Genomic DNA, 23,774 nt, shown 5'->3' with positions numbered 1-23,774 from the left:
GTTGCCTCCATGTTATTTGACTATGTGTAGTTTTGCAGCCTGACTTTGAGCTGAAGTTGTTATTTTTTATAGCAAATTAAAAGTGTATCTTGGTTCTCTTTCTGTAACTCTGCCTCTTCTCCTTTCTGGCTTTCTCTTGTGCAATATGCCCTGTCAGATTCTTTTTGTGGTCCTCAAGCTTACCCTAACGCTTCTCATTTCCGCAATGAGCCTTCTGTAGCTGGTCTATTTGGAGGTAGGTAACGGGTGCAGCCTGGCCACAAGCACGGATGTCTGAATGTGTCGTGTACCTAGAGCTGGTAGTTGTGCTCGCGATAGCTACAGAAGTACGTTTGTCATGCTGGCTCCAACTTTGATTCCCATAATGCTGCTTATGGTTTACCTTGTATTTCATTCTACGCTAAACTAATGCTTATTTAGCCTAGCTGCAATACAAGTATTTTCATTTGGGGGATTCATCTAGTTTATATCATTACATACCAAATGAAGGGCTTCCATGTTCCAGTCTTCTCACCTTATTCTACCTGATTACTTTAAGACAAAGGGGTTTGGATGCTCTCACTGCACCTGGCCTTTTCCTTGATGCATTGCAGCTCTTTCCAGTGCTCTTGCAGAGTTTTGTGTTTGGGGCACTGTTCAAAGGGAGCAGTTGCATTAATTTGCAGGCTAGTCATGTGTGCAGCTGTGTAATGCCTGTGCAGTAACCCATATGATGCTGCTTCAGGGCTACCATGCTCACATGGCTTAGGAGGCCTGTGACAGGTAGTGTTCCCTGTTCAGGCTGGCCTCTAACTTGCTAGCTTTGCTGCCATGCAAAGTTTAGGAATATCCTATGTGGTGCATGGGGGAGCTGATGTTTACAGGCTCTATAAATTCACATTTTTCTGTAGTGTCTTTAACTAGAAACTAGACCAACTTAATGAAATGATTTAGATACTATGATTCTGCACTTTACATGTTCAAAAAATAGAATGGTTGCTAGCTGGCTATTCCAGTTGCTTTATTCTCTCAACAGAACTCCATTTAAAAGTAACTTTAGGGATAAAAATAGTGCTTTTATTTTGTATCTTTTGCAATATGCATGGTAGGCAACATGCTCTGGATTGATGGTAGAAAGACTAAGCAAGCTGGGCCTGTTTGGCCTGGAGAAGACAGATTGGATCTGATCAACATGTACAAGTATCTGAGGGGTGAATGTAGGGAGGATGGGGCCAAACTCTTCTCTGTGGTGGCCAGTGACAGGACAAGGGCTAATGGGTACAAGTTGAAACACAGGAAGTTCCACCTCCATGTGAGGAAGAACTTCTTTCCTGTGAGGGTGACTGAGCCCTGGAACAGGCTGCCCAGAGAGGCTGTGGAGTCTCCTTCTCTGGAGATCTTCCAAACCCACCTGGATGCCACCCTGTGCTCTAGGTGTCCCTGCTGGAGCAGGGGGGTTGGACTAGATGATCTCTAGAGGTCCCTTCCGAGCTCAACCATTCTGTGCGATCGTTAGGAACAGAATTTGTTCTCTTCACCCAGACTGACTCAAATGAGTCACATGTATGAGTCCCACTTTGTCTTCTGGCTTATCTAGTTAGCTTCAGACAGCTTGAAACATGTTAAAATATGAGAACAGAAGATTGTTTTGTAGCAGTTAAGGCATCAATTTTCTAAAGAATGGTATGAGCTATTACAAGTCAAGATTTCTGTTTATGCAGATGCGATTTTTAAGAATATATTCCTGTCAAAGCAATTCTCATCTGCAGTTCAGAATTTCTGAAATGGTTTGTTACAACTTGATAGTATGCTTACTATAAAGATGTTTTGTTTATCCTCTATCTTTTCCCGTATTAGTGCTTCCCTTTTCTTGCTATACAGTGTTTAAAACTCTGATTTGTCTTTAACAAAAGATAAATTGTTTAAGTGCTTCAGGCTGTTTCTCTTCAAGTTGAGCTGTATGTTCCTTGGAGACAAATAGGATTGGAAGCAACAGAGGATCCAAACTGGGTTCTTCTGTGAAGTTTATGTTCAAGAAAACATCCTATAGTTATTAATTTTCAGGTGATAGACGGTTTATTGAAACAAGATAGTAAGGGTGAAATAACCTGTCAAGGCAAGCCAAAATAAACACCAAGCATATTCTGTCAGTTGTTTCTGTCCACTGAAATATTTTATTGTTGAAGCCATTGTTGTCATCCTTTTTTTTTTTTCTCCATACCATCAAAGTTTGTTATAAATCAGAAAAGCTGCTTTACAAATTACATTGCATTGTTTGATGCTTCTCCTATGAAGGAAGAACCACAACTGTAATTGCCTGAATATCAAGATGTTCTGCATCTTCTAAGTGTGTATGCATAGACTTGTGTGCATATATATATATATATATATATATATTTATATACTTATATATATATATATAAAGAATTAAAAAAGAAACAAACCAATATTTTTGCGCTGCTACACCGTCAACTTTTGGTGTGATAGTGTTAAGCACTTAGTGCTTTGCAGTACAATGTTTTCAAGGTAGTGGGGGAAGAGGGATGTGTATTTGGGAACAGTTGACCAACAGATTATGTCTGTTTTACAGATGTACAAAAAGACTAAATGAGTAAGCTTTTACAAGAATAGAAGTTAGAGCTTCCACTCTCTTGCCAATTGCTAAACCTCATTGCTAAGCATGCAAAATGTGCACCTAAAAAGGCCTAATTCTAAAATAAATTATTTGTGATTAATTTTAATATATTTATCCTGATATTATCTGCATATAGTGGAATAGTTGCTACATGTTAGTGTAGCATCTTGCCATAGTGTAGGTCTTGCTCCAGGTGTAGCTAAGAGAGAGCTACTTAAGTAGTACAAAAGATGGAAGGAATAATCTTCAGACAGGTAATTTTGAAAAAGATTGTAAACTCAGCGTGCCCCTTCTCCTGCAGGAAAAGTGTGGAGGTGCACTGCAGAAGTGCAGTGACTATTATTATTTTTAAAATATTTATTGTGAATAACTGGAGAGGAAAAAAAAGGATTACATGAATAGGTAGCCTAAAGACTTAGCTGGATGGAAAGGATCTTTGGAGAAGTAACTTTGAATAAACTGCTTCCAGCCTTTTCCCTACATAACTCTCCATGTCAGGGAGTAATTTGGGCCTTTGAGGTATTTCTGATCTTTCTCTGGTACTTGAATAATGACACTTTTTTTGGTTTGTCATGCATAAAGAAGGTGGATTTACAGGAAATGCTATATAAAAACCTTTAATGACTTTTTTTTTTTTTTTTTTTTTGTCTCCCTAGGGTTCACTCCTTCTCCTGTTGCTCAACCACAGCCGTCAGCTGGCCTTAATGTTGACTTTGAGTCTGTGTTTGGAAACAAGTCTTCTAATGTTGTTCTAGATTCTGGTGGTAAGATACGTAAATCGATGACATGTGTCCTCTTTCTTACTCTTGAGGCATGGAGCTCTTCAGTCTGTATTTACTCATATTACTGTGACAATGTTAGAGCTGAAGAAAGGAAAGCTGACTGAAAAGGTCAATAGTGGCTGCCTTCATCCATAATTTTAACTAGATAATCAAAAAACATTTCCTTGGTGCCTGTTTCTATGTGAACTGTGCTGAAATGCGTACATTGGTATCATTCAGTTGAATATTTCATGTGTGTAAAACTATGCACAGTGAACAGCCACCATTGTTTTTATGTGCTGTCAACTGAAGTTGTCTGTATTTACAAAGTGTGCTCATAAGAGGTAGAGCTAAAGCTGCTTTTTAATTTTCTACAGCTGTGCAACATCTGCTATGCTTTATTCTTCGAATGGGGAGATTTTCAGGAAGAGATCATATAAGATAAATTGTCAAACACACACAGTTAATTAAAATTGCACATTGAGTAGCCTTTTTGTTCTTCTTAGCATCTGGAAAATAGATGTTCTCTGGTCTTTTGACACTGCATTTTTGACAGTGGACTCTGACCAATCCAGAAATACGCAAAAAGCAAAAACATATGCATTTGATAAGACCTTTGTTTGTTTTGTATTTCAATTGCTTCGTAGCTGTAGTGAATCTATGGCACATAAATCACTTGGCTGTGTGTTAGACCAGTTAGAATGAAATCTCAAAATAGCGATTCCTTTCTGTAGTAAATAGCTCAAATATGAAGAGGCCTAATTAACCCTCTGTGAGTTGTAGCATTACTGGGTTAAGTTTCATATTTTAACCTTTGTGCTGATCTTGCTTTCTCTTCAACTGAATGTGGCATCATTCATGGGCTGCTTATTTAAGTCACCTTTTTTTTTTCTTTTTTTTCTCTTATCCTCAGGTTTTGATGAATTAGGTGGTCTCCTAAAACCAACAGTGGCCTCCCAAAACCAGAGTCTTCCAGTTGCCAAAGTACCACCTAACAAATTAGTGTCAGATGATCTGGATTCATCTTTAGCCAATCTTGTAGGCAGTAAGTATTAAATACTAGCAGATGGATGCTTAATTACTTTAAATGAAGAGAATTTCAATAATATCTTTTCCTACTTTGTCACAGATTTGGGCATTGGAAATGGAACTACTAAAAAGTGAGTATTCTTAATCAAAACTTACAAATTTTGACCTTCTCACTAGTAAAAATTTTAGGAAAGAATGAGTTCTGACCCATAAGTAATAACTTAATGTTAGCATTCAAAGCACCTGACTGGAGTAGTGCTTTTCTTTCTTAGGTAAGATAGTGAAATTGCCAACATTGTTTAAAAGTGACCCTAGGCTGAGTGGTAGTGACAGTGACAAGATGTCCTGACTTCTGTCTCCCATTTCCTTCAGGCTTTGTCTATATTTAGGAAATCAGTTCATCAAAATGCTTTCAAGAAGAAATGCTTAGTGTTTATCTAAGGGAGATTTTAAAGCAAATCCAACATTTTCTAATGATTCTTAATTTTATTTAAGTGATGTAAATTGGACTCAGCCAGGTGAAAAGAAACTAACAGGTGGTTCCAACTGGCAGCCCAAAATTGCACCTACCACTGCATGGAATGCACCAACATTGGTAAGCAAATACTTATTTTAAAGTAGCAAATTGTCAGTCATTTAAATATAGACGCTGCTCTGTCAGAGAAATCTGCAGATAATGTATAGTTGCAGTGGAAGGGCAGTGGAAAATTGCTTAAATAGCCAATCTGAGATAAGTACTACTTGAATTTGTTCTTCTCTGATGTGCAGAGTAAATAGTTTACAATGCATCATGTTAAGTTCAGTGGAAACTGGAATAGGACTTGAAAATCTGCTCTCAAAGGAAGATAGCTCCCTTTGTATTCCACTAAACTGACACAGAACTGGAATTCTGCTGGGGTGTGGGGCCACGGTGCAGCCTAGACGAGTGCAAGTGTGGAAAGCATTTTTGTAAGGAACATCAGGGTATGTCAAACCTGCATTGCTTAACAAAAGTTAGCTGGCTCTGGGGTGGGAGGCTGCAGTGATGTAGGATAGCTTTATTAATTGATACGTGGGCTTTTTTAATGCATGTCAATGTGGTCACCAGCTGAACTTTTCTTATTTTATAGTACTTACAGTAACGTGTTATATTGGTGAGGGGTATTATTGCGTGTGTGTAGTTTGTTGTTGTTTGTGGCTTTCTTTTTTTAATGAAATGATCTGTTCTTAAAGCATCTGTTAAAAGGAAGCATAAGGGTTTACAGGAGTAGTTTTCACAATGCTAATGGAACGTTTTCTACATGTGAATCCTATTCAGCACTTCTCACCTGGAGCATTGTATGCTGACAGGATATGTAACAAAAGGTTTCCTGGGATCCATTGCATCTGACTCTGAATGACTGGGGGATGCAGAATTGACAATTTAATATAATTTAATTTAATATAACACTGCAGATTTGGAAAGAGAAAAGTCATCTCTCCAGATCTGCTGCAGTTTTGCTGAAGGTTGGCCCTTATTAGCTCAGGTCCCTTATGGAGAGGGAAGTGTTTGGGAGGCATCACTGAAATATGGGTAGATGCTGTAGAAACCATAACCTACTCAAATGTCTGGTAGTTCAAATTTACTTGTGTGCTTCATCTGTTCAATAACTTGTCTTGTATATGCATCTTCTTGTGATAAGTCATTACCCTTAACAGCTTTTATTGTTTAGAGATACTGTTGAAACATTTCTTTCTGCAAAAGCTTTTTATTCAAAAGTCTTGAAATAAGTTATTTAGGAGGGGGAAAAAAAACCTTTTGTTTTGCTCTGCTGGTCTATTTATTGTGGACTTGCTGCTGCTTGCTAAATAAATATGCTTTTGAAAACAAAGCTTTCTTGTCTTTGGAAAAAAAGGCATATACCAAATAAATGGACTATGCAAAACAGAATTCCAGGCCTGCTAGCAATGACAGTATCACGAAACGTGTGTTGCTTCAGTAAATGACTTGAATTACAAGAATGTGTTGGGGTAGACATTTAGCGTATTTGTGAACTAAAATGCTATCTGTGTATACTCTGTTGTGTAAGTATTTGCTTCTAATCCAGTGTTATTGCATTATGTAATTGTTTTCCCTGGGAAATACAGAATGGCATGCATTTTCCACAATACGTAAGTGAAACAACGCGCAGCCTTTTTGCAATCAACTGGCATGCTGTTATTAACCACTGCTGCAGCAGAATCTCATAACCTTCTTGCTATTTACACATTTCTCATTTTAAAAATCTTTGGTGTGCCGAAAATTGGAGCTTTTCCTAGCATATACGAACTTCATAGGTGTTCTGCAGGCTCTTGATTCGAATGATGGCATGGGAAATACCAAAATTATTTTTCCTTGCTTGAAACTACCATTTGCTGGCAGATAGCTGGGGTGTGTGTGTCTGTGCTGCCTTTACTGCACTTGGTGAATATTGAATGAAGACAAGGTGTTCGTGTTTGAATAACTGCATGAAATCTCACAGGCTTCTGTTATACTTGGCACTTGATCCACATTGATGGTAGATTTTGAATTTGTATTTATTTTATTGGGGAGAGACCAATATGTCATTAATACCTAAAGTAAGTAAATCCATATTGACTGTTTACCAACAGTAAGCAATAAATAACCTGGACTTGCTGTTGGAGAAATGTAGCCTTTCATATCAGGGTGGTTTTTTTTTTTTTTTTTTTTTTTTTTGTTATGGCAACAGTGATATTGGTCTTTCCCTGTATTCTGTTTTCATTACAGGGTAACTCTGTAAATAAAGGCCGGTAGGTCCATATTTGAGCATTCAAAAATATTTGTACTCAGCATGTTGTGTATGTGCATAGCCATGAACACACAGAGAAACTTAAAAAATAAATAAAAATACTTGGATGGTAAACAATGTAGATGATTTTTAATCAGGGATTATTTATTTTTATAGCACTTAATGCTGGCAACTGGCTGCTGTGTGTGACAAGGCAGCTGGTAGCCGAGAACTGGATTCAGCAGCAGCTCTGCTCATGTCCTGTCCCTGGTGTTTATCTGCTTCATTGCTCTAATATTACAGATAATCTGTTGCTCCCCTGTTTGTTTCTTTCCCTGTATCAAAAAGCTGCGTATTCCCCAGAATAGAATATCTTTGTTTGTCCTGTGGTGAACTGTAACCTCTACAGCAAAGAACATGCAAGTTAGGCGGGTACTTGCAGAGAGAGACTAACGAGAGGTGGAGTGGATAGAGAGCAGCAAGTAACCTGAATATTCATCAGCACTAAATTACAGGCCAGCGTAACTCTTTTGTCTTTGTAAAAGGGAATACTAGCTGGGAAAGAGGGTGGTAAAACTACAAAACAAAGAATGTGGCTATGAGGTGAAGAATTATCTTTTAATATATTCTCTACAGCTTTTCTGTATCAGTTATCAGCTGGTTATGCATACACCCTGCTAAATTGTTTACAAAATGCAATTTCAGCCAGATTTTTCTCTGATCAATTTTTTTTTTGCAACTTTATAAAAGTTAATTTTGAGCTTAATACAAACATCTGCCAAACATTAAGAGTTTTTTTTAACCTTTTTGAATTGAGTGCCCTAAAGCGAATATTCTTAGAGCAAATATTCTGGGTGGGTGAGGAGGAATGGGAAGTAGCAGCTTCCCGTGTTCAGCCTCGATAGAAACTGTTTCTGGAGCCCTGTCCCCTGCAGCATTAGTGAGCAATACTGCCGTAGCTTTAGAACTATTTATCCTATCCTCTAGATTGAGGCTGGACAAAAGCCAAGCCAAGGCAGCCGTGTTCCCATTGCAGCCCTTGGGTGTTAGAGGTGCAGTAATGCTGAGGCAGGGCAGGAAAATCCCCGTAGCAGCTGCCTGCTGGCTAAAGAGAAGAGAGCTCCTTTAATACCTGCACAAGCAGCAGTCATTGGGCTTTGAAATGTCAACCCTTGGGATTCCTCCTACACCCTTATTTCTAATTTGGAAAGTTAAATGCATATGTCCTATGCTCCAAGACACATTTATCTTCTTGAGTCTTTTCTAAAGTCTTTTATAGAGGTATCATAGTACGTTCCCTAAACAGAATACTGAGAATTGTAGTTGCCAATTTACATTAGTCAGACAGAATCCTAGTGCATTAACAGTAAATATGTAGTTATACATTTATGGAGATCTTCCAGGAGCTTTAATTTAGGTATTGCATTAGATTGGAGATAATTTGGATGCACTTTAACCCAAGACTGCAAATTCTTTTAAGCATAATCCTCCTTCTTTGCTATGATCATAATTGATGCCTTGCTGCAGCTGACTCTTGAGCAGTGAGTTTGCGGCGTGCGGCTGCTCCCTCCTTTCCGCTCACCCCGGTTTCCTTTTGCCTTAGGCACCCCCTGTAATGGCCTATCCCGCCACAACGCCAACGGGAATGATGGGCTACGGGATGGTAAGTGGGACTTGCTGTGGGTCATCTGGTTGCTCATGGTAGAGGGAGCATTACGTGAGCTGGCTGTCACTTCTCTGAATTGTTTTTCTCAAATCTGAATTTCAGCCCTATTGGTTTTTCTTCACTAAATTATTAAATCCTACTTTTTAATACAGTCTGGTTTTGTCTGAAATTCAAGTCTACCTGTTCTTTACTCACCTAATCGTTGATTAACTTTCTTCTTACTCTCTATTCTTGGTAGGCTTTTTGAGTGTAGAAATAAGTGTACCATGTAAATACAGCTAGACTCACAACAGGAATATTTCAGTGCTGAAGTGAAATCCCCCTTAAATACTTGCTCCTTATCCCAACAAAATTTACCTGCAAGGATACATGCCATGAAAGGAAGGTTGTGACACTGTTGTGTGTCGCGGCAGTGCCAGCTGGGAACTGCATCTCTTCATAAAACACCAGTACCAGAAATCCTTTTGCTTGAACCCAACTTTGCTCTCTGTTGCTGCATGTAACTTTTCAAAGTCTTCATCTTTTCGGTCTTTTTTTTTTTTTAACATTATTAAAATGATGTCCCTTAACTCTGCTGTGTTAATATAGTGGCATTTATGTAGCAGAGTGCTTCTAGGTGAATAAAGCAGAAGAAAAATTTCTTAGAGCAAATATTCTGTTAAATAATTTGCACATCTATATAATAAAAATCACCTAAAACGCTTCACATAATCGAATTAGATCCATGATTTGGAGCTTCCCTGTATTTCCTCAGGGAACAACAGAAGCTCTTGCGGGTCTGCTGGGAGTGTGTCTGGGTTCATGCTGCCACCCATCCTGCAGCACGTTCTGTGCAAAGCTGTTGCGGTTGTTCTAAACTGCCAGCAGTGCTGATTCAAACTGATCCTGCACAGCTTTGCACTGCAGATACGAAGAGCATTTCTGCACCTGAATCAAAATGCCCAGCGGTCGTGTTGCTTTCTTCACGAGTTCTGCAGTAAGAGCTGGGCAAGCTGACATCTTCTGAGCACAGAAAATAATCCCATGTGTTTCCTAAAGCAGCTCTCACCATGAGATTTAAATGCCGTTATCAAATGGAAGCGGGAGTTGAGCTGTAGCCCTCTTGCTCTCCCTCGAGTTGCTCTTGCTCGTGCAGAAGGACACACTGTGCGCGGTAGGATGAGCCCGGCCCGTGAACATCAGCGGGTTTATAGCTCATCCTGAAAGCTGTCCTGGCTTGTACAAACCCAATTCAACACACGTAACACCAGGGTTCTTTGAAATTTTGACCCCAAAAGTGCATAGCTTATTTTTTTTTCCCAAAAAAACAATAATTTGTGCCACAGGCTTCTAGCTATGACAGCCTCTAAACAGAGGCCTAGTAGCAAGCCCTTCTATCAGTGAGGGCTAGCAGTTACTTCAGCTTTTTCTGTAGGGTATTTATTTTCATCGGAGTCAGCTTGGTGAACGAGTTCACTGTTGGTTATTGGAACAGCTGCTTGGCATGATGAAAAGAGTAGTAGGTTTTGTCAAGGAAAATCTGCTTGGAATGGGACCGCTTTGCAGCGCTGCTGCTGGATTTCAACCTAAGCCTGGGCAAAACACCAAAAGCAGAGATGAGAGTTTAAGTATAATTAAATCTTATTTCTAAGGCCATTAGTATGTGTTAAACACTTAATTTGGCTCAGCCACAGTCTCAGTAACACTTTAGCTGTATTGTCTACTGAGTTAACATTATTTTTACATATAGTTTACTTATACATATAGCATATGCTATATGTTTCCAAATGTTCCTGAGGTCTGTCAGCTCTGCACTGATAATTGTAAATTTGTCATCTTGTGCTTTCAAAGGCTGGGAAAGGGAGGTGTTGTCAGACTTTGAGGCATCTTAGTGTTCCAGGTGTTCTTGGAGTAGGAGTAAATAGTGGAAGTTTAAATGAATATTCCTTGAAAAGGCTGTAATTTTCTTTCTAGTAATCTTATTTGCAGAATACTTCAGCAACAACTTTTGTGGTTGCATATGTCAAATATGAACAAGACTTTTACCCATCTACCATTTCCTCTCCACCCTCATTTCTCTCCTTAAATATTTGTGGTGCATTAATATGATGTGTGATCTGATGTTGTCTGGGTTCTTTTAGCCATCACAGATGGGAGGCATACCAGTAATGACACAGCCAACTTTAATATACAGCCAGCCAGTCATGAGACCACCCAACCCTTTTGGCCCTGTACCAGGAGCACAGGTGGGTAAATTTAATAATTAATACTAGAAACAGATCAGACCTGATGAGGAGGTGTTTAAAAGAAGAAAATTAATACTTCTGTATGTTGAAGAAATCCATTGCACAAGCCCACTGGTTATGAAAGGATTGATTCTTTGCTGCCTGTTTCCAGGTTGATGTCCAGGTTGTTTTATAAAACCACAAAAAAAAGGTGATCTTCCTTATCCCTTCTCTCTGGAAGTGTGATTCTGGAACATGACTAGTAATACCAGCCCCATACATGTGTTATTTGCTGAGGATGGTCTTGCCCGAAGTTCATGTTCTCTGCTGCTTTTCCTCTAAGGATGACTTTATGTGAGATTGAGCTATTACGGCTTTTTCTGAATTATGTCTGGCACTAGTCCCCTAACCTCTTATGTTTGCAAAAATAATACCTTATAAAGTAACAAAGTCTGGCACTTCCTATAAAATTAAATCTTTGCGTAAGCTGCTTTTTTTATATTACAGCATATTGCAGGGGACAAAAAGGACACACAGACCTTGTAAGTCTGCAAATGTTATAGATGGGTGTAGAGAAAACATCATATCAAACTGGGAAACCTCAGTCCCACACCTGCATAGCTACTACTGAATGTTCCTCAATTTTATACCACATTGGTCTAGTTTTAAGCATTGTATTCTCCAAAGGACTCTTTTTTTTTTTTTTTTTTTTTTTTTTTTTCCTCCTTTGGAGAAAATAAAAAAATTACAGCCTGGTGAAAAGATCCAGTAGCTGTACAAATCACTCTGACCTTTCCACGTTAACCAAGTGTGTTGTGTTAAATAGTGTGTCCCTTAAACTGCCTGTTCTTCTACTTCTCCTGAAAGATTGTTTATAGGTTCATAACCTGTGTGCTGGAATAAGTGTGTGCTGAAGGGGTTCTCTGATGTCTGGCTTTGAAATCTGAGAACTGACCTTTTCAAATACTGATTTTTAAATTTGTGTCTTTTTGTGTCTTGTAAGCTTGAAACTCATTTTTTTCTACTGTTAATGACACAAAAATAGGTTTTTAGTGTGAAGAGCTCAAGAAGAACTTGCACACTTTCATACTGTTTTCAGAAAATGTTCAGATCACTGAGTTTGAGGTAGTCATGGTTGTGCAGTGCAGCGAGAGTCAACTCCAGAGGCTCTGTTGGAACTCCAGTATTAACCATGTGCGTTTTCACTTGTCAGTTAAGTGGGTTTTACCAAAGTTCTTAATGATTTATTGTACTTTATGGGGACTATGTTGGGATCTTATGAAGAGCTCTGCCTGTTTTTAGTTGCAGGTAGCTGCTTAAAGAAATGTGTCTATTTATTTAGGTACACTTGGTATGTTAGATACCTGTATGTGTTTAAAGGAAGAATGTGTATGTGGAATGCAGGACATAGCACTGAATTCAGACATGTAACTTGCAGTTTGCTTCACAGATGATATTGCCCTTTGATAGTATAAGAAATATAGGTTCTTCCCTTCTGAACTAAACATTGTTTAAATATTCAAGTTAAAGCTTATAAATTCTGAGTGATTTTTTTTTCCCTTCTGTGGAGCAGAAAGGAAAGGTTGAGACTCTCGACTCTTCCAGACTACTGGCCCAGTTCTTTCTCCACTGCCTTAATCTGATCTTTAATGTCCATGGTTGTTAGGAGCTGCTAGTGGGCAGTATGTCCAGCTTCTGCCCAAAAATGGAGCCTTATGGCTGGACTAGAAATATTTAGATAAAAAGGATATGTTAGATTTCAGAGTCACAGAATGGTTGAGGTTGGAAGGGACCTCTAGAGATCATCTAGTCCAACCCAGGACTCCAGCTCCAGCAGGGACACCCAGACCATGGGGTGGCATTCAGGTTGGTTTGGAAGATCTCCAGAGCAGGAGACTCCACAGCCTCTCTGGGCAGCCTGTTCCAGGGCTCTGTCACCCTCACAGTAAAGAAGTTCTTCCTCACATGGAGGTGGAACTTCCTGTGTTTCTTGAGCTAGAAATTCAGTTATCTATTTACTTCCCCTTCAATCCCAGAGTTGTGTTGTACACTTACTGTCACTTCAGGTAACTGACTTGATATCTTTATTTTTATGGGGCTTCCCCACTTTTTCACAGAAAAAAAAAATAGTGCTTAGTACACTTGAGAGCAAATGAGATCCTTGAAAATAAGCATTTTTTTTTTACAAGCACGAGTTTGGAAATGGCACTTTCAAACCTTCTGCCTACTTGGCTCACCAAGCTAATCAGCTGTGAGCAGGCAGGCAAGTCTGAACAGTTAGGTGAGGCTTTCTGCTTCATTGGATGTTGCAGGGCTTGGTCTGGGTTGAATCCCAGCTGACTGTCAGAACAGGCTGGATTATTACGACAACAGAGTTTTATTGAAAGCACACGGTTTGGTTCAGCATTAACTGTGTGACCAGGAAGGTTCCCCTGAGACGACCAGTCTTCATTCTTGCAGGTGTTAAGTTTTCAGAGGTCCAATGTCAATAAGGGACCTTGTCTTAAAGCAAAGGCTGTTCTCCTTGCACAGCGAGATAGGAGTTGCTAATCTATTGCTACTGAGAGGCATTGCCATATTATTACACTGAATATCTCCATGCTTAATTTGTTTGTATTTTTTCTTCTTTGAAATCACTTATCTTGCATATTGAAGTTGGTAAGAATTGTTTTTATCACAGCAGAACAGCTGGCTTTGTTGATAATGAAATATATGGTGCCACGCCGAACAACAAGAAGAGGGTGTGCAGTGTGACTAAATTATTTCAGTTGAGACTAAATTATTTCAGTTGAGGTGTGGGGCGAAAAGGACAGAAATTAGGGGTGATTGTGGTGAAATCAGTGCTCCAAACAAAATTGAAAAATAGGCAGAAGGACAAGTAGAATACAGGCAGAAAATGCAGGAGAGATTAGATAAGCCAAACTGGGAAGATGTACAGGTGGCTGAAATACAAATTACCCTTTTCAAGATGAGAGTTGTGATGAGCAATAGCAGCATTTGCACGTTCAGCTCCAACCAGAGCCGTGGTAGGGCAGCTAATACAGAGTGACAGAAAACAGACAAATCTGTGTGTGGCTTCTGGCTGTAACTAACACAGGTGGGACTTGCTTAGAGTGGACACAGCCTTGGGAGTGGAAGCAGGTGGGTAGTGAACATGAACATTTTAAATCTTAAAGCTATCCTGCTTATCACTAATATTTATATGAATTGTAACAGCATAATTGTTAGCAGCATTGTAAATGCTGAAGTGAGCAAGTTCCTCTGAGGCTGTGGACGATCGTGCTGCTGCCTTCAGGAGGGATCGTGGTACAAAGCAGACTGGGATGTGCCCAAAGGGGCACCCCCAATCGCAAAGCATGTGCTGAAGGAGCCTGACAGACTTGTGGTGAGAAACCAGTACCTAATGATCCGAGTCAAGAGTGAAATTACAGGCTGGTCATTTTGGGTTACTTTAACTGATCCTGCGGAGCTTTTTGCCTTTGCTGGAAGCAGTGAGAAGTGTCCCTTGTTCTGCTCTGGTCCAGCTCGGTCCTGTTTCAAATGACACTTGTGCTGGATGGGAAGGGAGCCCCATCCACAGTTCTGATCCTGCTAGTGCTAGAGAAACCCGTGGCCTGTGCAGTATCTTAAATACCCTTTTTTTTTCCTGAGGAAACTGCCAAGGTAGGTTGTAGTTTTTCAATTTTGTAAGTGGTCTTAAATTATCCTCTAAGATAATTTAGTCATGCTGAGTATTCAGGATACAGTCCTGATAGATATTAGATACAGTCTAGGAAATCATGTACTTCTTGTTGTTGTTTTTTTAATAAGCAGAGGAATTTTGTTAAAATACACTTTGGCTGTAGGATCCTGCATCTGAATGTGGCTGGAATATCTAGGAAGCAACACTGTTGTGGGTTTTTTCATTATTTAACTTGAAGAGGCCTCCCAAAATTTCACCTGTATTTCTGCTTCCCCTCTAACACTACACAGATGACAGAGCTTTAAACCTACCAGGCTTCCACACTGCTTTCAAACTGGGGCATTACTTTAGACTGGAGCTCAATTGGAGATTTGCCAACTCAGTTTAACGGGGTTCTTGGTTAGTAACTTTTCCAGTCGGTCAGAACTGACCGCGAGGAGGAGGAACGCCACGAAGCTGAGCAGTCGAGGGCGGGTTGTGCCGCGGTTGCGTCTCTCTCGCAGCGTTTCTCAGCCATCCGTCACAAATCCTGGAGAGCGGTGGGATGTGGGTGGGCTCCGGCTTTCCAAAGGGAAGAGCTGGGTTGGGAAGGAGATCTCCCCACATCCCTAAACAGCTTCTCAAGCACTTCCCATTGTGTCTCATGACTCTTCATTATCTACTTATGAGGACTGGATCCGAGTGCCCCATAGGCAGGGGATTCCGGGAAGGGGTACCTGAACATTTCAATGCAGATAAATGAGCTCTCCATTTCTCCCTGTGATTTTCTGGGGTGAAAACGTTAATGTGTCTCACACTGAAAATATTTCCCCTGCACATTTGTATTCTGGGCGCTCCTGCCAGCAGTCCCCATCAGCACGTTCCTGTCCCGGGCAGGTCGGCCGTGCAGGGTTTCTGGTGGCCACGTGTCTCCGTGCAGCAGCGTGTGCAGCGCGTGGGAGGTGCGGGTATGTCCTGGTCAGCTCCTGAGGTAGCGGCACCAAAAAGGGAAGAACTGGCCAGTTTTATTTGCAACTGCCCAGACATGCAAGTTACGGAAGGGGAGAGGGCAAAGCTGGTTTAACAAAGCACCATTTCTAACCGAGGAAGCCCTGACAAAGAGGAACAGAGTTTAAAAACAAGCTGAGAAAACAGGAAGAGCTGCTACTGCTACTACAGCTTGCAGATTATTGGCCCCTACCAGCAACAGCTGAAATCCCCTGTCCCCGCTCAGGATGGGGGAAAGGCAGCAGGCATAAGTGTGTGCTGGAACAGCGTGGCTGGTCATGTGCCTTAAATACCTGGCTATAGGACATTATTTTTGTTCAGATGTAGAGATTATTGATCGGAGCTTTCCTGTGTTTTCTCTGCCCCCGGGATACGTGCTGCATTGCTGCTGTGCAGGACGAGAGCTCGTAGCTGCCCCTTCCCGTACACATGATGGTTGTGGGGACAGAGGATGCTGAGAGGAGGCTCCTTGTTGACGCGCAGGCGCCCGGGCAGCTGCCGCGCTGCGACCGGAGCCCCAGCCTTGTCCCTCTGTGCCCGGACGTGGGGGCAGAGCGGGGGACAGGACAGGACTGTCGGGGCCGGCGTTTGTAAATAATCTTGGGAAGAAAACTGCGGAGGTGCAAGGTTATCGGCTCGTTTGGCAGAGCCCCATCAGTTTCCTTTGGAGGGCCGTGTCCAGCTTGTCTCTACATTACACCAACCATTGAAGAGGTTTTCTGTTTTCCATGTGACCAAACACCTTGTTTTAATAGTTGATTTCTGCCCAGTTTGCCTCTTAACCTCCCCTTGTCCTTTCATTACACTTTCAGCTTTCATATTCTGTCATTCTGAGACCTTTTTTCTTTTTCTTTCCCTTTCTCTGTCGTCTTTCCTACTAGCTGTCTGCAGCATCCAGCCCTTCCAGTCAGAGTCCTCACAGAGCCTCAGGAAAGGATCCCTTTGCAGAGCTCTCTCTCCAGGATTTCTTGTAGAACAACTTAGGTATTGTCCGTTATTCTGGGGACATGCTGGTGTTGGTGATGTGAAACGCAGGCAGAAGTTCTAACCTGAGCTTCGTTGCATTTTAGAAGCAGCTCTAGCCATACTAATAGTAATAAAAACAAGTCATGTTGAGTTGGAAGCACTGTGGAAGTGACTTGCAAACCTGATGTACTGCAGCAGTTCAAGGGCCTGAGCAAGCAAACGGGTGTTTTGCTGCGGGTCCTTGGCAATGAAGCTCCAGGGAGCCTTTCTGAGCCGCGAGGGCCGGCGCTGGCGGTTGGGCAGGCGGCTCTGGAGGCTCCTGCCCCCAGCAGGTCCCCTCGCTCCCCTGAACCGGGCGGCTGAAGCAAAACGTTTCCTTCCTGCCCGAGCAGACCTGTGGGTTCACGAGTGGGAGAGTCAACTGCTGCGGGTGCAGCGTGGAAACCTGCTCCGTGTTTGTGCTCATCACGGGGAGGATTAAACGCTAAGACGAGGCAAACCATGAAGCCCTCGAGGAGCACCGTGCAATGTAATGCATAGCCCGTCATGGCACAGAGCGGTCTGCGTTTCTTCATGCGCTTCCTCTGGATCACAGAGAATAGAATCAAACCCTTGGCTGCTTTTTGTAGACATGTTGAGTTGTGCGTTATATTCCAGCTGGTGGCAATATTGTATGAATACATATGTCTTTTTTAATGCTTTACAAAATAACTTAATGCAAACAGATGTCCCAAAAAACTGGTATAGTTGGAAAAACATCCTCATGGCTTTGGCTTGTTTTTATAATTTTGCATTCTTGCTCAAAACTTAAGAACTTCGGGTAGTTTGTGTATATGGAGAGTGGAAGTTTTGAAGATAACATATGACTTCCTCCCTCTGGTTATGCTGATACCTGGGTATGTTAACACAGAGGTTTTCTAATCTTTACAGATTCAGTTTATGTAACTGTTAGATGGAAGAGAAAGGAACAATTCCAAAAAGACGTGCTCACCAGTAAACCCGACTTCCAGGAAAAGCTGAACTTCAGTCTCTCAAGCTCTCCTCTTCCATAAAGGATGCAGTAAAATCATGAAGACCAATGAAGGAACCTGGGGCGCTCCACAGGAAAGCATCACCACACAGTATGAAGCCAAGAATTGCCATGAATTAAGACCAAGATCTGTTTTTTGTCCCGGCGACTAAATACATCAATACTTTCAGCTTCTAATAATATCCATAATCAGTAACATACAAAGAGAAGCCTTTATTCTGGAAATTAAGATTTGTTTTTTGAAATGCTGTCTGGAATGGAGATGTCCTTTACCGTAACTTAAAATAAGACTTTGGGGAGGGGAGGGTCAAATCCTAACTCTTAACTCTGCAGTTACCTTTTCTTCACTCCTCACAGATGTAGGCACAGCAGTAATGGGAATTAACTTTTTTTTTTTTAAAAAAAATGTATTCAGTTTGCAGTAGACATTCCGTATGTATTATTGTTTGTATTTATTTATGATTATCAGTTTAACATTAATATTGTATCAAAAAAAAACTCCTTATGAAAATGAGTATGGATGTATACAGTATGTCTGATTTTTATCCACAAAGAATGAATCTGATTCAGAATGCTTTTCAGCTGACATACAGAGCACTAAATATTTTAAAGGTCTGAATCTAATGAATTCTCAGTATATATGGGAATTAGGGAAGAGCTGTAAAATGCATTAATCCTTATAGTCAATTCTGTGCCTAGGATTTTGCAAGGGAACAGTTAACTGACTAGAAGAAGCACTACATTTTTAATTCAGCATCAGTGCATTGGGAAGGAACTTTATTGCTTTGTGCTTGGCATGTCATTATTTTTACATTTGACATTATAAGGCCTTTCCAAAATGAATGTGAGGAATTGCTTTCACTTCAAGACTTTCCTTCTTTTCTGTAAAAATGGAAGTTTTGGGGGGTGGGGGGAGCTTTTCATTTGGCTAGTGCCATGTTTATGATCATGTACCTTTTAAAAAGCCAGAAGACAAAAAAGGAGGGAGTAGCTTCCTTACACGTGTCTCGTGGGAATCTCGTTAATGAATTGAAGTAGCACTGTTGATCGGTGCTCTGTGTAAATACATCATAACTTCTGGGTGGAGAGGGGTCTTCAGAAGGATAGTCAATGATATGAAAGCAATTCTGTACATGAATTAAGCATACTTGCTGCATTGTCTCTGCAGATTCTATTTTTGTTTAAAATATTAAAATGTATGTTAGCAAAAATGGGTGAATTTTCAAATAAAATGCAGCTTCCACAGAACTTTTGTTACGGTATGAACGTCTAAGGTGCTTTTTCTTTTTTGCTGCTTAAAATGTGCACTGATTGCTCTGTTTACTTAATAAAATACCAAATCTACTTCCTATGTGCATACTGTATTGCAGGAAGCGCAGCGCTGCGAGTGCCACGTCGTGTCTAACGTCTTCCCCGCGGCCCTAGGGGCCTCCTCCACTTCATCCAGCCAGTTGTCTCTAACAGCTTCCTTCCTACCTTAATATATTTCACTGTCTTCTAGTTCTTCAGAATATTCCTGGCACTAAGCTGGCCCTGCGCAAGGAGCAGGAACACTCCTGTGCACAAAAATGTCTGCATCTGCCCCGAGGCCTCCAGCTTCAAGTGGGTCAGGGAAGCTTTGAGCAACTTGCTCAGCCCCTCTCCTGCCGCGGGGCCTAGTTTTCACGACAGGATGTTGTGGAGAAGAGCACAGTTCCACTTCCGCAACTCCCTGAGGCTCATCCTGAAACTATATACATCATCTGTGCATCATAGCACAAGCAGCTCAGAGCAGGAGCCTTCACCTCTGTTTCGAAGTGTGAATAACAAACGGAGCCTGTTTCTTGTAGGGTATCCGGGGCCCAGCACAGAGGTGGGAAGCTTTGTAGTGCAGCTCCCTTAAAGCTTTAACTTTCTAGAACGCGAGCTGTGAAGGTGGGAGTATGTTGCAAAGAACAACTTCGTTTCAAGTTCCTTGGGGCTGCAGCCCAAATATCAGGAATGTGAAGGGCACATGAGTCTTTTTATTTTGAAAAAAGTGTGTGTTTGGAGGCACCGTTATCTATATTGACTAACTGCCAGGGGCCACATAGTAGCGACACGCAGTTCAGAGCTTGCATAGGAGACCAAGATGACTTGTTCCTCCTCTTCGTCGCGCCAGTGCGGCGGGAGACAAAGCCAAGCATCAGCCTTGTCCTCTGGTCAGGGCCGGGCCGCTCCACGCAGCCGTTCCGGGCTGGCAGTTCTGTTCAGCCCGTGCACTGGTGACAACTTGGCTCTCTGAGATCTTTTATGATCCTTCAGCAGTGCCTCAGAAACACCTTGTGGGGCCGTGGACCTGAGGTTGCCAACCATTCTGATGTCAAGAGTGGTTCTTCCCTAGGATTAACTAATTCTTCTCCCTTACTGTTGTGTTTTCCTTAAGCACAACTGCTGACCCAGCTAACCTCTTGTTGGAGGCCTTGCTTAATATACTTGACTTTTTATACTTGAGAAAAACAGAACTGCTTGAGATTTTTTTTTTTTCCTGAGGATTCTTTTCCCTCGTTGCCTTGCTTCCACTGAAGATTTGTGCTTTCAGCAGCACTAGAATAACAGTTGTGCATTAACTGAAATATTCCTTTTAAATTTCAGGCAATTTTCAGCTATGGGGCAATGCAAAAACCTGATTCCTTTCAAAAATAGTTGCACAGGTTATTAAATCTAGAACAGCAAACTGAGGAGGGAAGCTGCTTACTCTTCAAGAGCAGTGCAGGATATGGTGCTTTCCAAGGGCTACTGTTAGAACTGTGTGAAGGAAACTATTAGTGCATCAGAACCACAGTGATTTTTCAGCACAGATTAAGTTTTAGCTTAAATGAAAGCAGAATGACCATAAGATTATTTCTGAAGACAATTGCTTTTGCCAAAACAAGAATGTGAACAGCTACTAAATGCAAGTAATTACCTGAAGCTCAAATGTAGAGCATTCATCTGAAGGTAGATCAAGACTCTTGGGCTGTTCTTTTATTTCCCAAAGTCAAGCAAAACTGGTAGTTACTGACCCTGATAAAACCTCTGGGGATCGGGTCTTCAGCAAGAATAATGGACATGGCAAAACCAGTGCCTGTTGTGTCGTGCAGGTTCTGAGAAGAGATAAAAATACAACTTGAAGGCCAAAACACCTAACTGGGATAAAATGAAGTGTAGTAAAAGAAGTATCTGGTACCAAAATGCTAGAAAAGATGATAGGAGAGCACTGCATGGTCGAGAGCAGAAATGCTCTTGATGGCTTAAATTGAATTTGCCCAGCAAGAAAAGTCTGCAAATTCTTGATATTTCTGTTTCCACGTCAAAACTGGAAAATGAAGAAATGTCCCAGCTAGATCCAGGGAATAAGGACCCTGAATAGCATCAAGATGTAATATTGCTGCTGCTCTTTTGCATCTGAAAGCTGAGTAACTGCAACTTGTGTTTTACCTGTGGAAGATGATTTGCCCAAGGTACAAGTTGAGTAAAAGCCGTTTCTTACCCGTTTCTCTTGCTTCACTTGCTGATGAAGTTTCCTAAGGCAAGGATGAAAACAGCCTCGGCACTAACAGCCAACTTCCCTCTTGCGTGAGCTGATGGTGCTGCTACGAATGTGCTGGATGTGGCCGAGCTGCTCCAGACAGCCTGGAACGGGGGTATACAAGAAGAGCTGGAGCCTCTGACTTACTTTTCATGGCAGGGATCTTGGACTTGCTCATAATTAAACTGAACGTCCCTATGCCAGCTAAGCTGTACTAGGGCACTGTTTGAGTATCATTTTGGTGTCTTGCTACATTTTGACCACTACGGGAGAAACCAGCGCCATGTCAAATACCATTTTTATGGCCTAGCAGAAATGCGCTACAGGCCTTGGTGGGAGAGCAGTTGCTGTTGGCTTTTGAAGTGCAGCATGTTGTTACCAATGTCATGAAGTGCCTTTTCCCAAAACAACATCAAATGTTTGCGGTAGGTTGTGGAGGACAAGAGTGGGAGTGTTGCAGAGAAATGTTCTTCCTTCTACAGGAGACTCAAACCCAGGGAAAGTCATTTCAGAGGATTATCCGTTAACGTGGATAACGGCAGAGGTGCTAGTGCTGTTAGACTGTCTGTTCCTTGCTTGTCACTAGAGCGTGGCTTTTAAGCCCACTAGCTTCTGTCTTGACCTTGTTCTGGCAAATGCCTCTCAGGCGGCAGAAACACTTCAGTAGCTGCAGGAGAGCAGCCGAACGAGAGCGAATGCTGCCCAGCAGCCCTCGCCTCCCCTGGGTTCCCCAAGCACGCGCGTCTGGGCGTGTGGAGGGATTGCCTGCTTATATAACCGAGCCGCACCGAGACTGCCAGCTTGCCCAGACCAGGACAGAGTGCAGGAACGCCCCGTGCCTGCAGCTCGGGCTGCGGGAAGCTGCACTTGCTCAGACGGTAGAGCAAGGTCACCCAGTGTCTTCGCTAGCAGGGAAATGGCCCAGGCCTCTGCGAGAGGATTCGCACGCGCTGTGTGCTGAGGCTGGCGGCTGCTTTAGCCACCTCCGTCGGCACGGGCTGGCAGGGCACAACCTCACTCGGGTTCTACCTTCGCAGGCATCTGACGGGTTGCTGTTAGTTCCAGCACATGCACCTTAGTTCCATTACAGCTGCTTGTTTTTACAGTGTACTTAACACACACATTGGGTGACATTCGTAATTCTTTCATCCACTTTGAATCCAGCCAACACTCGTAAGGCTTCACTGTAGAAACAGCAGGTTTCTCAGAGTTGTGCAAGTGCCAATTAAAACTAACTGGCACAGGGGAGCTTTTGCTGTGTGGACAAGTGGACATTTTTCTGGGTCTCGCAGCCCAGCTGATGCCCTTCTACACGTCTTATCACAGAAACAGAGTGACAGCAGCTATGTCAGGATAGTTCCAGGGCGCTTGCCGGCAACGTGGGTCAGTTTTGCACTAGCTGGTGTAGCGAGCTATGACTCCCCTTGCTTAAACAGGGGTTGGAGGTGTTGGCCAGGCTGCTGGAAAAAGTACTGCCCAACCCTCTGGTTCACAAATGTTGCTCATTTGAGAGAGATGTTGCCAGTAACAAAATTATCAGCTCCAGATGTCTCAGTTGTTGGAGGCCGCGTTGTTCTCCATATAAAAGCCTCATGCTGGCCTTAATGCTAATCCTATGGAAGTCAAGGGGCTTTGGGACTCTCCACTAAATAAATTTTGCTGCAGGCTGCTGCGCTTGCACCCTCATTAGCCTGCTCCAGACCTGTGCTCAACTCCCTCTCCCCTACGCAGGCTCACGCAGCAGACCTGCCGCTGCTGAGGTGCCGGTGCGCGTCCCCAGGGCCTGTGTCCTGCCCACGCTCGGGAGGCCTTCGATGGCTGCCCTCGAGACGGGCTGGGGGACAGAGAGGCCCTTCCTTCACTGAAAAGCCGCTCAACGCGAGCAGTTTTCCACATCTAAATGAAAAAGTAGAACTAATCACTGAGCACAACTAATCCCCCCAGTAAGCCCTTGCTGGCTTGGTTTCAGGCAAGAAAAAAGCATGGCCCAGGGGGAGGTTTCTGCTACTCAGTGCCCCGCAGGTGAGTCTCGTCCCTGGCCTGTGGCTGCTTGGGCCACCTGAGTCCTCGTGGTGCAGCAGGACAGCTCAGCACCGCAGCGCTGCACTCACTCACCCAGGTGCTGCAGGACGTGCACGTTAAGGCTCCAACCTTTAGATGCCTCCTGGTGTCTAAGGAGCGAGCGGAGCCTGGAGAAGAGCTTGGCTCAGGTGCAAGGAGACGCCTGGTGCATCAGGAGCATCTGCTGAAGAACAGAGTTTTCACTCAAGTGTGAGATAAGCTGATACATCATGTGGTCATATATCACATGTGTCAAAGAAAAAAGATAAAATGCACTTGATGATTAATTTTCATCTGGGCTTTAAATTGGAATATTCAACATTACAAGAAGTTCCTAAGGAGAGGAGTGCGCAGGTCAGAGGCTGCTCATGCCTGCTGGAAAGTGCCCTGCAAACCCCAGAGAGCATTCACGGAATGCAGTAGGAGTGGTGAATCAGTGTCACAAGATGTGTTCACAGATACCTGGGGTAGAACAAAGGGTTCAACAACATATATGGC

General features: G+C 42.4%; 1 protein-coding gene across 7 annotated transcripts in view; it reads left to right on the top strand.

Annotated features, from left to right (window-relative positions):
• Positions 1-18,948, top strand: part of PICALM (phosphatidylinositol binding clathrin assembly protein) — a 67,127-nt gene extending 48,179 nt beyond the window's left edge. For 3 of the 7 annotated variants that reach the window (XM_088534979.1, XM_088534971.1, XM_088534975.1), the window contains 10 exons: positions 158-235; positions 3,271-3,378; positions 4,289-4,420; positions 4,505-4,535; positions 4,900-4,999; positions 6,511-6,534; positions 8,755-8,814; positions 10,938-11,042; positions 16,572-16,674; positions 17,587-18,948. In XM_088534979.1, coding sequence (XP_088391105.1) covers positions 158-235; positions 3,271-3,378; positions 4,289-4,420; positions 4,505-4,535; positions 4,900-4,999; positions 6,511-6,534; positions 8,755-8,814; positions 10,938-11,042; positions 16,572-16,664 — 731 coding nt within the window. In that variant the 3' untranslated portion in view covers positions 16,665-16,674; positions 17,587-18,948. The remainder of the gene's footprint in view (positions 1-157; positions 236-3,270; positions 3,379-4,288; positions 4,421-4,504; positions 4,536-4,899; positions 5,000-6,510; positions 6,535-8,754; positions 8,815-10,937; positions 11,043-16,571; positions 16,675-17,586) is intronic. The other 4 variants (XM_088534973.1, XM_088534974.1, XM_088534976.1 and 1 more) reach the window with 4 other exon arrangements.
• Positions 18,949-23,774: the final 4,826 nt, after the last annotated feature.

This window comes from Tinamus guttatus, unplaced genomic scaffold (assembly GCF_059628265.1).
Source record: "Tinamus guttatus ecotype Peru unplaced genomic scaffold, ASM5962826v1 Tinamus_guttatus_pri_ptg000602l, whole genome shotgun sequence".
Taxonomy (NCBI): Eukaryota; Metazoa; Chordata; class Aves; order Tinamiformes; family Tinamidae; genus Tinamus; species Tinamus guttatus.
Note: the sequence above shows the minus strand (reverse complement) of the source record. Positions and strands in the feature narration are given on the sequence as shown.